Genomic DNA, 18,033 nt, shown 5'->3' on the forward strand with positions numbered 1-18,033 from the left:
CTTCGTCCAGTGACCCTCGACCTCCGCCGCCTGGCACCCCGCCCTCCAGGGCCCAGACCGGGACCCCGACCCTCGCCCTCCAGCACCTGGTGCTGGCCGCCAGGTGCCTGTCCTCGCTCTCGGCCCCGCCCTCTGCCGCCGGCCCCTCCCCTTCAGCTGCCCAGCCCCCCACCGCCAGGTGCCCACCCACGCCCTCCGCCCAGCCCCTGGCCCTCTGGCACCTGGATCCCGCCCCTCGCCCTCCGCCCCTCTGTACTCAGCCCTCCACCACCAGGGGCCCACCCTTGCCCCCTGCAGCTGGGCCATGACCCTCCTCCACACCCAAACCCAGGTCTGCCCAGGACCCTCCTCTCCTTTGCCCTGGCTCCCAGGGCTTTGCGGGTTTCTTCTCCAGGCCTGAGCCCTAGCCACCTCTTGTCATGAGCACGGTTGACATAATTATAAAGCAGGTTCAGGATTCCAAACTCTGATATATCACCACGTGTTTAACTTGGCTTCTTACAAAGCAAAGCACAAGACTAGTCAAAAAAAAGCAAAAAAACAAAAAAAAACAAGATAGAACAGGAGGTAGGAAGTTAACCAACCCATCCTGAAGTCAGTCTGTGAGTGTCTGGTTGAGATAGGGCCTCAGACAGGGTCAGCGCTGGGCACTTACTGCTTATTATGTTCAAGCAGTGAAGGACCTCTGTTCCTTTCAAAGATCAGTCGTGCAGAGCCTTCCCCCTCTGCCTTTCTGAAGTGTCAGACAAGAGGGGCCAGTGTCTGAGGAGTCTGACACTGCTGCAAAAAATCCTCTTTTTAAAGGGATTTAATCAGTCTTGGGCCTTTGCAGACCTCCCTTGTTTCTGCTGGTCATCAGATCTGAGTGTGTCATGAGCTGGTGCTGGTCTAGTTGACAACTGGTCTTAGCTTGCAATACCCTTACCTGCTACCTCATTGCTTGACACAGGCCCCTGCTTGACAGGAGTGACTCCATCTTGCTTGCTACACCTCTCCTCTCCACCCGCTTCCTTTTCTCATCCAAATTTTAAGTGAGAGAGATCTGAAGGAAATAAGTGGTTTTCAGGAACCTGAACAACAGTTTGGATTCAAGGAAACTTCTACACGGGAATACTGTAATAATAATGGCATTCGTGGCGCTTTTACCAAGTTCCTGGCACCCCTATTGCAATGCTCATAAGTGGGTATTATCCCATTTTATAGTATAGGAAACTGAGATTCAGAGGGGCCAGATGACTCTTCCATGGTCACCCAGGAAGTGGGAGAGCCTGGACTTGAGTTCGGGCCTGGCCGGTCTCCCTACCGCGCTGCGGTAAGAATCCATAGATGTAATGACCCTAGCAGGTGGAAGGCCTAATGATGATAGTTACTACAAGATTTTTCCTAACTCAAATCTTCCTTGTGGCTATCTTAGGCCAAATTTCCTTGATTCTGTTATCAAAAAGACATTGAAAAGATAAGGGTAAGAATACGAGAGTATTTATAATCTTCTCCACTCATTTATCAGGAGATCCCACCATCAGTTGATTTTCACCTTTTAACTGGTGATTATGTGGAGGGTTGCTGGATTGTATTTTGTACAGTGTAATATTTTGAATGAGTATTTGGGTAAAGTCTTATACTGTGATTAGCCTAAATTACTTGCCCACTGCTGTTCAAGATCCAGATAAAGTGGTGTTTTGAACTTTTTTAAATTATTGCCATATCTAAGTTTCAATCTTATTTCTTCTCTTAATTCAGCAATACATATCATGATTAAATATATCTTCAGGTTATTATGAAAATGCCTTTACAACTTCCTCTCGTCCCACATGCCCTGGAAGCTCCACTCCCCTCCTGAGAATCACTGGTAACCCAGAGACACCGCTTAGAACCATATAAAGCCAATCGTGGGTTATTTCAGCATTACCTTTAATATCATCTCTCCACAACAAAAATTTTTGGTTTACTTACTGCTGAATTTTGCATGGGCTATTCATATTCTCCTATATGATGGCCAAAACTCAGTATAATACTAATCCATGAATAATTTAATGGGGGATATTCTATATTCATTTGAATACTTGTTAATAAATTATCTTTTTAAAAATCAACAGAATTACTGGCACATTTAGGTAGATTTTATTAAACCAATTGATAATTTTCTGTTATACTCATTTTCTCTTAAACTTCAATTTAGCTAGTTGTAGTCATTCCTTTTGTAATAATTTCCTATTGCTACCACCTGTCAAAGTTTGACATGTTCTCATTTGTTTTTAGTAAATCTAAATCTGGGTTTTTGTGGGTAGTGGGAAAAATGTCATCTTTAATCTTAACTTTGATGTTTTCCACTCAAATTTAGCAAATAGTTTTTGTGTATATTTAGTATTAGAAGCAGAAGAAGATATGTGTAATAAGACAGCTTCTGCTCCCAAGGCATTGGGAGTATAAGAAAACGACACACTTATTGAAATAGAAGGCCCAGTGACACTGTTTATGGAACTTTAAGCAAGGAAAATACTAGATCTGACTTAGGGAGGTACGGACAGGAAGGTGTAAAGATAAGGAAAGGTTTTCTAGAGTTAGCATTTGAGCTGGCCCAAAGAGTAAAGAGTATTTTCCTAGAGATTTGTGAGTCTATTTGTGGGACAGTTAATAGCCCAAATTGTCAAGAATGTAGTGCATGTGTAGGGGAGCAGTTGTGTATAATGTTGGAATCTTATTGGGTAAGTCCTTGCCAGAGTGATTTATTTAACTTTATGGAAAAAATGGTAGACTGAAGCAGGACTATTTAGCAGGGAAGTTCCACAAGTATGCCTGAGTCTAAGGCTATCCTGTCCACTTAGGTTTATATCCTGCCCCCTCCTCAGTTCTTTGCTTCTGTGATTATCTTTCTCTTTGGATTGTATCTTCCTCCCTTATTGGATAATTTTCATTGGCAATAATACATCCCTTATTAACACTCTTATAACATAGAGGATAGATAGCTGTATGAAAAGAAAGTATAGTACAATGTTAATTGTAGAATTTAGTGATAAATATATGGGTGTTTACTATGAAATTGTTTCAACTTTTTTTGTGTGTTTGAAAATTTTATAATGAAATGCTTGGAGAAAAGCCCTTGAACTTCACTGTCTCTTTAGGCTGTTGCCCCATTTTAACAGCACAGTGAAGCTCTTTGAACCATCCTCGGTGCTCTTGATTCAGTTTTCAGTCCCAAGCTCCACTGAAATGACACTTAGTCTAGGTCACCATTGACCTACATCTTGTAAGAGTCAGTGGCCAGTTTCCTTCCTCATCCTGTTTGACTTATCAGTGCTATTTCATTCATTTAAAAATAATGGAATGCCTACCATGTGCCATGCACTGGCCTCATCAGTGAACAGATAAAAATCCCTTCCCATGTAGAACTTGCGTTCAAGTGCAGAGAGACAGACAACAAAATATGAGCATGTAGAATATTAAAGTGTTAAGCATTAAGGAAAAAAATAGAAACGGGAGGGGAATCAAATGCTGGGGTTGTTTTTAAAGAAGTTGATCAAGGGAAGGTCTTGCTGTCTAGGTGGCATGGCAGGTCCCATTTTGTCTCTCCCTTGAGCCTCTTTGCTCTTCTGACTTTGTATACCAACTAGGTTTTCTCCTGTTTCACTGGCCTCAGTTATTGGCTGCTTCTCCCCTCAGTCTCTGAAAACACTGGAGTCCTCCCACCCCCTGGAAATATGTCCTCTGTGTCTACCCTATATTCTTTTCCCAGGTGATCTTATTCAGTCCCATACCTTCAAAGACCATTCTTAAGCTGCTGATTTTCAAAATTATATATCTAAGCTATAATATTCAGCATTTTTTTTCCTGTTTCTAGTAAACATGTGAAATACTATGATCAGGGGAGCCTGGCTGGCTCAGTCGAGTTCAAGCCCCACTTTGGGCATAGAGAGTACTTAAAAATAAAATCTTAAAAAAAAATACTGTAATCAGAAAGAGAAGTAAATTTCTTCTCCCCTGCTTCTCCCAGACAAAGTTGTTCCTTCCAAGGTCTTACCTGCTCAGTAAGGAGCACCATCTACTCATTCATTCAGACCAGATACCCGGAGTAATTCTTTATTCCCTCTTCTACACCCCACTTCCCTCATCTAATCTTCTATAAATCCTAATAACTCTACCTCTGAAATACATCCTGAATCCAGTTGTTTCTTGACACTTTTCACTGCTATCACTCATGAGGCCAAAGTTGCTAGAGCTCTCATTTGGACTATCGCTGTAACTTCCTACCATGTCCCTCCACTTTCTTTCTTGTCTCTCTGCAATTCATTCTCACAGCAGTCAGAGTGAGTGGTTAAAGAAAAACAAGCTAAAAAAGTAAATCTATAAGTCTGAGCACTGCCCAGCTTAAAACTCTCCAATGGCTTTCCCCTACACTTGGAATAAAATCCAGTATTTCTTACCATGACCCACAAAACCCTTTATGATCTGGCTCCTGTGTATTTCTCTTCTCTAATATTTCTCTAATATTCTCCTTCCCCATATTTACTGTGCTCCAGTCAGAAATGCTTTTTTTTTTCCTTCCTTACGTAGACCAATCTTATTTCCGTTTCAGGTCCTTAGCATTTGTTGTTCCTCGGACTTTAGAAAGCTTTTCTCCCAGAGTTCCAAGTTCCATATGGCTGCCACCTAAATGAATTCTCCTTCATCCTTATAAATTCTATCACACCCAGAACATTACCAGTCTAGGCCAATTCTACCACCTTAATAATCTTGTCCTCTTCCCTCTATTCCCACTACTATCACTGTTTCAGGCTCCCATCATTTCTTCCTTGGATTAATGTAGTAATCTTTAGCTGAGCTCCCAACCTTTGGTCTTACCCTACTTTAATCCATGTTTCACACTGTTACCTCAGTAATCTTCATCTGTTCCCACAAGAAAGAGGATCCATTTTATTTCTTGGTAGATGAGGAAAAGGCATTTGAAAAAATTCAATACCTAAAAGGTTGATGGGTTCAAATTAAACACTTTTGGTTAGACTCCATCATAGGTGATGTTGTTTACTTCACACTGTATTACATTACATCATACCTATTTGTTTTACCACTAGTGGTGCTAAGATTGACCCCTGGATTAGGGTGGTGACAGTAATTACTCCATTGTACAATTAGTTTTTCCCTTCTAACTAGTCTAGTATTCTAGTGTTACTAGTGTTGCTTTGACATTAGACAGATGTTCCTTATCCACGATTTACCCAAATGTTTTTCTAAATTCTATTAAGTTTTTAATTTTAATTCCAGTATAGTTAACATACAGTGTTATATTAGTTTCAAGTGTACAATATAGTAATTTAACAATTCTATACATTACTCAGTGCTCATCATGATAAGTGTACTCTTTAATCCCCATCACCTATTTCACCCTTCCCCCCACCATCTTCCCTCTGGTAACCATCAGTTTGTTCTCTATACTTAAGGACCTGTTTCTTTTTCTTTTTCTTTTTCCTTTCCTTTTTTTTTTTTTTTATGTTTCTTTGTTTGCCTTTCTCTTTTTTCCCTTTGTTTTGTTTCTTAAATTCCACATGAGTGAAATCATGGTATTTGTCTTTCTCTGACTGACTTTGCTTGGCATTATACTCTCCAGCTCCATCCATGTTGTTGCAAATAGCAAGATTTCATTCTTTTTTTATGACTGATACTCCACTGTATATACACACCTCATCTTCTTTATCCGTTCATCAGTTGATGGACACTTGGGCCGCTTCCATATCTTGGCTATTGTAAATAATGCTGCTATAAACATTGGGATGCCTGTATCCTTTTGAATTAGTGTTTTTGTATTCTTTGGGTAAATACCCAGTAGTGTGATTACTGGATCACAGGCTAGTTCTATTTTTAACTTTTTGAGGAACCTCCATTCTGTTTTCCACACTGGCTGTGCCCGTTTGCATTCCCATCGACAGCGCACAAAGGTTCCTTTTTCTCCACATCCTCACCAACACTGTTATTTCTTGTGTTTTTGCTCTTAGCCATTGTGGCAGGTGTGAGGTGCTAGCTCATTTTACTTTTGGTTTGCATTTCCCTGATGATGAACGACGTGGAGCATCTTTCCGTGCGTCTGTTAGCTATCAGTGTGTCTTCTTTGGAGAAATATCTGTTCATGTTGTCTGCCCATTTTTAAATTGATTATTTGCTTTTTGGGTGTTGAGTTGTATAACTTTTTCATGTATTTTAGATACTAATTCTTTATTGCATATGTCATTTGCAAATATCTTCTCCTATTCAGTAGGTTGTCTTTTAGTTTTGTTGATTATTTTGTTTGCCATACAGAAGCTTTTTATTTTGATGCAGTCCCAATGGTTTATTTTTGCTTTTATTTCCCTTGCTTCAGGGAACATATCTAGAAAAATATTGCTACAGCCAATGTCAAAGAAATTACTGCATTTGCTACCCAGATGTTTTTAATGTCAATTAATAATCTTGACTGAATCAGCATTTCATTAAGGTTTGCAAAATTGAGTTTATAATATGTCATGCTTTTCTATATTCATGAATGGTAGTCCCCTGTTTTAAAAAAAAAAGTTTTTTTTCATTGACGGGGATTATTGGAAACCTAAGATACAGTTCACACTGGAAAAACATGATAAATTATTGTCCTATTTTTTTTTAAAGATTTTATTTATTCATTTGAGAGAGAGATAGCTAGAGGGAGCACATGTTGGGGGGAGAGGGAGAAGCAGGCTCCCTGTTGAGCAGGGAGCCTAATGTGGGGCTTGATCCCAGGACCTGAGCTGAAGGCAGTCGCTTAATCCACTGAGACACCCAGGCGCCCCAAATGCTTGTCTTTCTTAATTAGTATTTTCAAAGATGAAAGTTTCAATAGCACAAATGGTGAAAATGAGTTTTTCTCTTTTTTTGTTACTATCGTTATGGACTCATGAATTTTCATTGCTATAGTGTTTTTAATCCACCAAAACCATTACTCTTTTTTTAAAAAATATTTTATTTATTTTTTTGAAAGAGAGTGCACAAGCATGGGGGAGGGGCAGAGGGAGAAGGAGAAGCAGACTCCCCACTGAGCAGGGAGCCTGACATGGCTTGATCCCAGGAGTCTGGGATCACGACTTGAGCCAAAGACAGATGCCCAACTAACTGAGCCACCCAGGTACCCCATAAACCATTATTCTTTTTGATGCTCACCCTGCCATATCTTTAGTCACTAGGAGCTCTTTCAAGCTTCCTCCTGTGTCCTTTAGTCATGACCTCATTAATATTTGAAATCTTCCTTACTTTCTGATATAAGATGTCCCAGTTCCTAGGCTATTCTTCAATTTTCCCGGCCTCAGACTTGGAATTAGCCAGTTCTCCAATTATTTCTGGTTTCTTTTTGAAAGGGAGTTATTAAAGACCACCATCTGGGAACAAGAGACACTCAGTGCATTTGATCAGTGCATTTGGGTGATAGCAGGTCTAAGCCATTTCAGTGGCTGGGGCTAGAAAATACAAGAAGTAATTTTCAGATTTGTTCTTTTGTTTATAGCAGCTTTATTGAGATATAATTTACATACTATGAAGTTCATCCTTTTTAAGTGTACAGTGATGTTCACTATATACAGAGTTGTATAACTGTCATCATTATCTAATTCCAAAACATTTTCATCGCCCCAAAAAGAAACCTTGTACTCATTAGCAATCCTTCTCCATTATCTCCTTTCTATCCAGCCCCTGGCAATCACTAATCTACTTTCTGTCTCTATAGATTTTCCTATTCTGGGCACGTTATATAAGTGGAACCATGCAATATGTGGCCTTTTGTGTCTGGATTCTTTCACTTAACATACGAGGTTCCTCTGTGTTATAGTATGTATATTAGTACTTAATTCCTCTTGATGGCTAAATAGTATTTCATTGCAAGATATACCACATTGTATTTATTCACCAGTTGAAGGATATTTGGGGTGTTGCCACTTTGTGGTTGTTTTGAATAATGCTGCTCTCAACATTTGTGTACAAGTCTTTGTGTAGACAGGTTTTTATATCTCTTGAGTGTGTACCTAGGAGTGGAATTGCTGAATCGTATGGTAACTCTATGTCTAACATTTGAGGAACTGCCAGACTGTTTTCTAAAGTAAGTGCACTATTTTGGCATTCCCATTGGCAATGAATGAAGGTTTAGATTTCTCCACATCCTCAACAGTTGTTATTATCTTTTTTCAATTAGACATCCTAATCAATGGGAATTGTATCTCATTGTGGTTTTGATATGCATTTCCCTAGTGACTAATAGGACTTTGAGCATCTTTCCATGTTATAGTAATTTTTAAAAATCAAATTTATGGAGCTCCTCGGTGGCGTAGTCGGTTAAGCCACCGACTCTTGGTTTCTGCCCAGGTCATGATCTCAGGGTCGTGTGATCAGGTACCATCGGGCTCTGCATTCAGTGTAGAGTCAGCTTGAGATTCCCTCTCCCTCTCCCACTTGTACTCTCACTCTCTAAAATAAATAAATTAATCTTAATAAAATAAAAAAGAAAAATCGAATTCATGTTGATAGTTTCCATTCAGTTTTTTTTTAAGATTTACTTATTTATTTATTTGAGAGATAGAGCAGGGGGAGGGGCAGAGTGAGAGTGAGAGTCTCAAGCAGACTCCCTGCTGAGCATGGAGCCCCATGTAGGGTTCAGTCTCACAGCCCCGAGATCATGACCTGAGCCAAAATCGAGAGTCACTTCCTTAACCAGCTGAGTCAGGCACCCCTCCATTCAGTTTTAACATAACTGTGTTTTCGCTGTTTCCTGATTGTAGTCATTGCAAATATTTTTTCTTACTCTGAAAATCTTAGTTCCTAACATCACTAATATAATTACATATTTGCTTTAATGTGCAATATAAAGAAAACTATCTTAAAGCTATCAATACCAATAACATTCCAAACTATAAAGGTAATAAAGGAAAATTAGAATTCTTTTGTAGTTCTCTTTGGTCCTTAAAATACTTCCCATGAATAATGTACAGTCAGAATTTTGTGATCTGAAGTCCCTTGAAATAAAATATTTCTCAATATGGCTACCACCAATTTAATACTCAGTTAAGTTTACTTGTTTCTGATTGTTTTCATTTATAGAATTTTTAAATTTTAGGGTTTTTTTAAATGGGTAATACAGATACGTATTTCACAGGTCAAAACTATAGAAAGGTATACACTGAGAAATCTTGCTTCTGCCCTGTTCCCTCTATCAGTCAGGGTCCCAATAGGAAATAGGTGACACACTCAAATGAGGACAATTTGTGGAAGGTTTATTTACAAAGGGACTAATTACAAAGGTGTGGGAAGCTATAAAGGAATTCCAAGGACTAGAGGAATTACAGGGTTAGCACAATAGATCTGTCACCACCCAAGGCCCAGAGAGGAAGGAACCCAAAAGGAAATTTAAGGGCAGGGACCTGTCAAAGGACACAGCTAATTGGAAGTTACTTCACAGAGAGGGAAGTAGGGGAATAAATACCCTGACCCCATTCTTTTCCTATCTTCCTGCCAGAGCTCCCCATTGGCCAAATCCAAGTAGAAGCCAAAAGGCATGAGAGCCTATTGATACAAGGCAAAAAGCAGGGTGGAAAATGGACCAGGAGAGCCAAACAGGTGTCCAACTCAGTTTCTGTGTCCTGCTCTCCACCTTGTATAAATGACCATTTCTTGATTATCCTTCAGTATCCCTTTTTGAAATGCAAGAAAATATAGATGTATTGCTATTTCTTTTTCTTTTTTTTTTTTTTAATTTATTTTTTTTTAAAGATTTTATCTATTTATTCGACAGAGATAGAGACAGCCAGCGAGAGAGGGAACACAAGCAGGGGGAGTGGGAGAGGAAGCAGCAGTCTCCCAGTGGAGGAGCCTGACGTGGGGCTCGATCCCACAACGCCGGGATCACGCGCTGAGCCGAAGGCAGACGCCTAACCGCTGTGCCACCCAGGCGCCCCAGATGTATTGCTATTTCTAACCCCCCAGTTCTCTTTATGCCAAAGTTTATATTTAGTTTTTTACTATATATGCTGTTATAAACTTTTTTTTTCATTTACTATATCCTCTACTGTTCTCTTCCTGCTGTGTAATCTCCGTTGCATGGCTGTTATACAGTTATTTCAAGTATTCCTTTAATTTCTAGACACTTGAGTTGTTTCTGATCTTTTTCTGTTAGAAAAAAACCTGTAATGGATTGCATAATTGTGTATTTTCCGTTGTATAGTTGTGCACATATATCAGGGAGATAGATTTCTAGAAATGGAATTGCTGGCTCAAAAGATGAATGGATTTAGATAAAGTTTTAGTATCCAAAATATATAAAGAAGTTATACAACTCAACACCCAAAAAGCAAATAATCAATTTAAAAATGGGCAGACAACATGAACAGATATTTCTCCAAAGAAGACACACGGATAGCTAACAGACGCACGGAAAGATGCTCCACGTCGTTCATCATCAGGGAAATGCAAACCAAAAGTAAAATGAGCTAGCACCTCACACCTGCCACAATGGCTAAGAGCAAAAACACAAGAAATAACAGTGTTGGTGAGGATGTGGAGAAAAAGGAACCTTTGTGCGCTGTCGATGGGAATGCAAACGGGCACAGCCAATGTGGAAAACAGAATGGAGGTTCCTCAAAAGTTAAAAATAGAACTAGCCTGTGATCCAGTAATCACACTACTGGGTATTTACCCAAAGAATACAAAAACACTAATTCAAAAGGATACAGGCACTCTCTTGCCTTCCTCCCCCGCCCCGTGTGCTCTCCCTCTCAAATATATAAATAAAAATCTTAAAAAAAAAAACAAAAAACAAGCAGGCTCAGGCCTGCTGTATGACTTTTTGTACCACCAACTCCTACCAATCATAAATACTCTAGCAACCTTATTCTTGTCCGTGGGAATATCTTAGATATAGTTAGCCATTTTTAAAAGTATGTGATAGTTAGGGGCGCCTGGGTGACGCAGTCGTTAAGCGTCTGCCTTCGGCTCAGGGCGTTATCCTGGCGTTCCGGGATCGAGCCCCACATCAGGCTCCACCACTAGGAACCTGCTTCTTCCTCTCCCACTCCCCCTGCTTGTGTTCCCTCTCTCGCTGGCTGTCTCTCTCTGTCAAATAAATAAATAAATAAATCTTTAAAAAATAAAAAATAAAAATAAATAAAAGTATGTGATAATTAATATTCATAAAATGGTAATAACTGAAATTCAGAGATAATTTGCCAGAGTATAATATTTAATAATGGAGGAGAGTTGGAGTTTAGATCCACTTATTTAGGTCCTTAAATTTAGGCCACTTAATACTCTACCATAGCTGCATAGAAGAAACCAGTGATCTACATAAAATTGTGTAGTCACATGCTTCTTAAGTATAGAGACAGTACTGTTGAGATGTGTATTGGCTATATTTCACTTCCATTGGTGGCCTGGTTTATTTGACTCTGGGCAAGGTTTTTTATTTTTAAGAAGGAATAAATTTTTCCTCTCTTCTTTCCCAGGAAAATCTAATGTAATGGACGCACTTAGTTTTGTAATGGGAGAGAAAACGGCTAACTTAAGAGTGAAAAATATTCAAGAACTCATTCATGGAGCACATATTGGAAAACCTGTCTCTTCTTCTGCAAGTGTGAAAATTGTGTACGTGGAGGAAAGTGGAGAAGAGAAAACATTTACAAGGACTATCCGAGGTAGTTTTTTGGTAGATGATTGCTTCTGAGTCATTTGATTTTTCAAATTTAAGTCAGATCATCCGTTTTTTCTTTTTCTAAAGGGTGTGATTTGTTATTCCACTGGCATAATAAACTAGAGATTTGGGGTTTTTTTCCTCTAAGATGGCAAAGCTCAGAAGCAAGTACTAGAACCTGTTTGATTCTCCACTAACAGTTGTCTTTAAGCAGATGGATTTGTTCACATTTCCCTGCTGCCAAATAGCATTTTTCTACCTAGTTATTAGGTTAAAATGAGAGAGGTTCTCTAGGTATGTGCATCCTGGAATAAGGAAGACTGAGAGTTGTTTACATGGATCTTTTCTATATGCTAAGAGTTTACAGAGACTTGGCATGTCTTGGTATTTTTTGTTTTTGGTATTTCATTCTGGTGCACTAGAACATGGTCTTAATGTTCTAATGTATAAATACTGTCTTACTAACTTTCTCAGATTGAGCCACTGATAGTTCTGGAAATACTTACACCTTAGTGTGTAACTTAAGTATTTTATCACATTGCCACATAGATATCTTTATCAGTGAGTTTTCTCACTTCCTTTGGGTTTTTATTCAAAAGACTGTTACAGTAAAGATTCCCTAGCCCACTCTATTTATCTAATAAATCATCATAAATTTATGTTTTCCCATCTTTATTGGGGTATAATTGACAGGTGAAAATTGCAGGTATCCAGGGGCTCCTGGCTGGCCCAGTCAGAAGAGCATGTGACTGTTGATCTTGGGGTCATGGGTTTGGGCCACACCTGGGCCTAGAACTTATTTTTAAAAAAAGAAAGAAAAAATGCTAATTTTAAAAATTGCTTGTATTTACGGTATATATCTGTATTTTAATATACATTATGAAGTAAACAGCACAATCAAGCTAATTAACATATGTATCACCTTACATGGTTACTGTTTTTTTGCATGTGCATGAGTGTATGTGTTTGTGGTGAGAATACTTAAGATCTACCCTCATTGCAAATTTGAAGTATATAATGCAGTATTGTTAACTGTAGTCACATTGCTATGCATTAGATCTCCAGAATTTACCATCTTGCATAACTGAAACTTAGCAACCCTTGACCAACATCTCCCCATTTTTTTTCTCCCCCTGGTCACTGGCATCCAGCATTCTATTCTCTGCTTCTATGAGTTTAACTATTTTAGATTCCGCATATATGTGAGATCATGCAGTATTTCTGGACTGTTTTGTTCCATTGGTCTCTGTGTCTATTCTTATGCCAGTGCCATACTGTTTTGATTACTGTGGCTTTGTAATATATATTCAAATCAGAAGTGCAGTGCCTCGGTTTTGTTCTTGTTCCCAGCCCATTTGTCTTTATTGCACTGCTATAACAAATAGCTTATAAACAATAAAAATGTATTTCTCACTGTTCTGGAGGCAGGAAGTCTAAGATCAGGTTGCCAGTATGGTCTGATGAGGGGCTGTCTTCTGGATTTGCAGACATCTCATTATATTCTCACATTGGTGGAAGGAACTAGAGAGCTCTGGGGGGTCTCTTTTGTAAGCCCATTAATTCCATCCCCGAGGGCACCACAGTCACAACTTAATCACCTCCCAAAGGCCCCACCTCCTAATACCATCACTTTTGGGGGGTTAGGATTTCTACATATGAATTTAGAGGGGACACAAACAGACCATAACATCATCCTCTTTAAAATTGTAATGCCTGTTCCCCGTACACAGAGACCTCCATATCCCCTTCCCTGCTCTCTTTTACTCCTTCGCACTTAACATTTTCTCACATGATATTTATTGTACTTACATATCTCATTTTTGTCTGTCTGCATCATGGGGTATAAACTCCTTGAGATCCAGACTTTCATCCATTTTGTTCACTGCTGTAGAATACTCCTTGGCATGTAGTGGACATTCAATATGTGTTGACTGATTAAATGCATTTATTAATAACATGTATGTTATTGCATAGCTGACCATTTCAGTAAGGAAAACAATTTTACTAAACTTTGGTGGTTGTTACATGTCTGCTATTTATACTTCCAATAATAGTTTTATTCTTTTATTTAGGGGGATGCTCAGAATTTCATTTTGATGATAATCTGGTGAGTCGTTCTGTGTACATTGCTGAGTTGGAAAAGATAGGCATAATAGTCAAAGCACGGAACTGTCTAGTGTTTCAGGTAAGGAGCTGTGCTAGTTTATCTCGTTCATGATTTTGAAAATACATCCATATAGTTTATATGTTGATGTGCTTTACTGTTTTTAAAAGGGAACTGTAGAGTCGATTTCAATGAAAAAACCCAAAGAAAGAACCCAGTTTTTTGAGGAAATCAGCACTTCAGGAGAGCTTATAGCAGAGTATGAGGAAAAGAAAAGAAAGTTACAGAAAGCTGAAGAGGATGCACAGTTTAATTTTAATAAGAAAAAAAATGTAGCCGCAGAACGCAAACATGCAAAATTAGAGAAAGAAGAGGTAAGGTTGTGATGGTGGAACCAGTAAGTGCTGGATACAAAGGCTTTCTGTCTGTTAGCACTGCTAGGTATTGGCTTGGGGTTACTAACAAAATTTTTAAAATAAAGTAAGACAAAGCCCACTATTTATTAAAAATAAACTTTCTGGTATAGTTTCTACTGGGTTTTTTTGTTTTTTCCTTCAGAGGCAGCACAACCTCAACTGCAAAAATGTCTGATTTTACCGATTAAAAATAAGCTTAAAGGGTTTATATCTTACATGACAGAGGCTTTCAACTTTTGGATCTCGTCCCCTTACACTCTTAAAAATTTATAAAATCCCCAAAGAGTTTGTGTAAATGTGGGTCCTATCTACCAATATTTATTATATTTGAAATTAAAACTGAGAAATTTTAAAAATATATTTTAACAGCCAACATTAAAACAATAATACCGAACATTATATGTTAACATAAATGACATATTTTTATGAAAAATAACTGCATTTTCTAAAACTAATTAGAAGGATGGCATTGTTTTACATACTTATAATCTCCTTAATATATGGCTGAATAGAAGAATCTCCTATCTCCTTCTCTATCAAACCTTATTTATGTTAAGGCCTAGCAGCTTTACCCACCATTGGTGCAGGTGTCAACACAATGAAAAAAGCAAATGAGGTCTTACTATTGTTATGAAGAGTTTTGACCTCAGGAGCTCCCCTAAAAGCGTACTGGAAACCTCTAGGAGGCCATAGACACACTTTACAGAGACTGTTCTGTGGTATTTCTTGGTGCCCTTCACAATGCCTAGTGTAGTGCCTTATTTATAGTTGATAATTGTTTGCACTTAGAGTGATCTTTGTCAAATGCAAATCAGAGTCTTTCTCTTGCATAAAACCTTTATCAGTGCAGTGCTTCCCTCTAGTCTACCTCCCCAGCCTACTTACATGGCCCCTTACCCACCTCTCAAGCTTTAGTTTCCTCTACTCTCCCACCAACTGCCCTTTACTGTTTATTGAACATAATGTGCTCACTTCTAGCTCAGAGCTTTTGCTCTTTCTCCTGCCTAGATAGCTATGTGCCTGATATTTACATGGCCAATACTTTCTCATTCAAGTTGTCGTTAAAAAGATATTTTCTCGGGCAGGCATTTGCTATCCACACCCCAATCTAAGTTGGCACCCCCTCGCTGGTACTATTGCATTACCCTATTGTGGTTTTTTTTTTTGTAACATATATTGCTGTATGAAATTATCTTGTTTATTATGTTTGCTTGTTTACTCTCTGATTCCCCCTCCCCCACCATTAGAACAACTAGCTTATAAGCTGATACGAGGAGAGACTGTTTCCATCTTCTTCTCTACTACATTCCCAGAAACAAGGGCCAGGCATATAGTAGGCAGTCATTAATATTTGAAGAAATAAATGAAAAGTGGATGTGTTTCTCATTGTGATGTTTCTCTGTTTCTTCATATTTTTACATATGTGTATATGTCCTTGGTTTTGTTGGTGGAGAGAAGTGGTGTCAGTGAAAGACTATGATATTCATTGATGAGGTTGTGGGATATAGGTGAGGTTCAGTGGGGTAGAGTCCGGAGCCGACGACCAAGAAAGAATTCTTGAGACGTCTTTGGTGCAAAAATGGTGGTTTATTAAAGCATGGGGACAGAACCCATGGGCAGAAAGAGCTGCTCCAGAATCATGAGGAATGGCCCATTATATACCCTCAAGTTGGGAGGGGGTTAGGGATAGCGTAAGTCTCTAAGGAATTTTGGAAGCAAGGTTTCCAGGACCTTGAGGGGGCTAGCTATAGTTGGGAAAAGGTCATTTATTAACATCTAATAAAACCTTAGTCATGAGACCCTTCAGATGTATATCGGTGGGCCATATGCTTGGGGGATGATTGCCAACACGTATCTTGGGGGGGGGGTGGTTAGAGATAAAGGAAGTTTCCAAAGGAATTTTTATACATTAAAGTAGACTTACAGGATCTTGGTGGAGGGGTGGGGGTCAGGCTAGGACTGCCTTTGGCCCTTAGCAAAGTATTAACATCGAGGCCGCTGAGTTCCTAGAGGAATGTCACCATGCCTGTTTCAAGGACTTGTCAGTGGGCTCTAGGTAGTAAGGAAATTTAATTTTGTCTACGTACATTCCCTTCTGGAAGCTAGATTACTGATAGCTTTGTTCTTGTAAACTGCTAAGACATTTGTAAACTGAGGGAGACTCAAGTCTTGCAAGATTGTGGTATCTATAGGTTAACTGTTCCTCTGTTCTTTAGGGCAGCCAGGAGTGCCTGAGGAATGCTGCATACATCCCGGGGGAGGGGGTTGCAGGGTGTCAGCTTCTGCTTTGTCCTCAGCTTGCCTTCCATTCCCTCATCATTCATAATATACTGAAACAATTTATAGCAATGTAGAATTGCAGAACTTTAAACTTTTTGAGGACGTTAGAATCATCAAATTTCCTAACTATTTTTTACAATGTCATGGCAAATGGCTGTTTACCTGTTACTTGGAATACATCATTGATTAGGAGATTTCCCTGCAACGCAGTCCTTTATTCATTTAGTAATAATACAAATGCTAAGGAAATTCTTCCATTTAACATATATTTCAGAATTTTAATATTCCTGTTAACAGAAAAATTACATCTTATTGCAAGAATCTTACCTGAAATCCATGAATTTATCATGATCTCAGGGTCAAGGGATTGAGCCCCTCCTCAGGCTTGCATTCAGCAGGGAGTCTGCTTCTCTCCCTCTCCCTCTGCCCCTTCCCCTGCTTGCATGCACGTGGGAGCACACACGTGCTCTCTCAAATAAGTATTTTAAAAAAATAAAAATAAAGTTACTAGGGACCTTATAAGTCATATAACTTCCTTCAGTTTACATATTAGGAAGCTGATGTCAGAACTACTAATGGGCTTGCCATATTCTGAGATCAAGACAGAAATGGGACAGAGACCTAGGTCAGCAGGTGTCACTTCATTGTTCTGACCACCGAATATATGAAAATAAAATCGTTTACTGGTTTACTGGTTTATTATGTAACTGTATCCAGAAACCTTCTCCAAATAATGCTACTTTTGACAAGAATACTATTTCTTAATGACCTAAGTAATTTATTTCATAAATTTAATAACTTGTGAATAATAAATAATAGATAAATAATAAATAATTTAATTCCTTAGAGATCATTTGTTGGTACTATTGCTGAGTTTATGAAAGGTCATCTTAAATATACTCCCTTTTAACTATTGTTGAATTGTACTGTTTTATAGGCAGAACGTTACCAGAGTCTCCTTGAAGAACTGAAAATGAACAAGATACAATTACAGCTTTTCCAACTATATCATAATGAGCAGAAAATTCATTTCCTGAACACTGAATTAGAGCATGTGAGTAGGGACTTGAGTGTCTCAAAGGAGTCTCTTTCTCATCATGAAAACATAGTGAAAGCCAAGAAGAAGGAACATGGAATGCTAACCAGACAGCTACAACAAACAGAAAAAGAATTAAAGTGAGTTTTTAAAAATAGTTACTAACAGCTGGATTTTATGTGTATTGATAGAAAAAATAAAAATATAAGTGCCACTCTGGAAGTTGATTTTTAAAAAAAATTTTTTACTTTGAAATACTTTTAGATACACAGAAAAATTACAAAGATAGCAAGAGTTCCCCTATTCCCTACACTCAATTTCTCCTACTTTTCACATTAATATGATACATTTGTCAGAATTCATTAGCCAGTGTTGAGACACCACTATTACCTAAGGTCCATCCTTTACTCATATTTTCTGATTTTTCCTCAGTGTCCTGTTTCTGATCAAGAATACCACATTATATTTAGTCATCGTGTCTCTTTAGGCTCCTCTTGGCTATGACAATTTCTCAGCCTTTCCTTGTTTTTGGTGA

The 18,033-nt window shown here is 38.6% G+C and overlaps 1 protein-coding gene across 1 annotated transcript in view; it reads left to right on the forward strand.

The window, feature by feature from the left end:
- Nucleotides 1-18,033, forward strand: part of SMC1B (structural maintenance of chromosomes 1B) — a 77,215-nt gene that overhangs the window by 622 nt on the left and 58,560 nt on the right. Inside the window, exons 2-5 of the mRNA XM_045779628.2 lie at nt 11,478-11,666; nt 13,735-13,847; nt 13,937-14,140; nt 17,400-17,638. Coding sequence (XP_045635584.1) covers nt 11,478-11,666; nt 13,735-13,847; nt 13,937-14,140; nt 17,400-17,638 — 745 coding nt within the window. The remainder of the gene's footprint in view (nt 1-11,477; nt 11,667-13,734; nt 13,848-13,936; nt 14,141-17,399; nt 17,639-18,033) is intronic.

This window comes from Ursus americanus, chromosome 17, assembly GCF_024610735.1.
Source record: "Ursus americanus isolate L20-20 chromosome 17, mUrsAme1.1.p, whole genome shotgun sequence".
Taxonomy (NCBI): Eukaryota; Metazoa; Chordata; class Mammalia; order Carnivora; family Ursidae; genus Ursus; species Ursus americanus.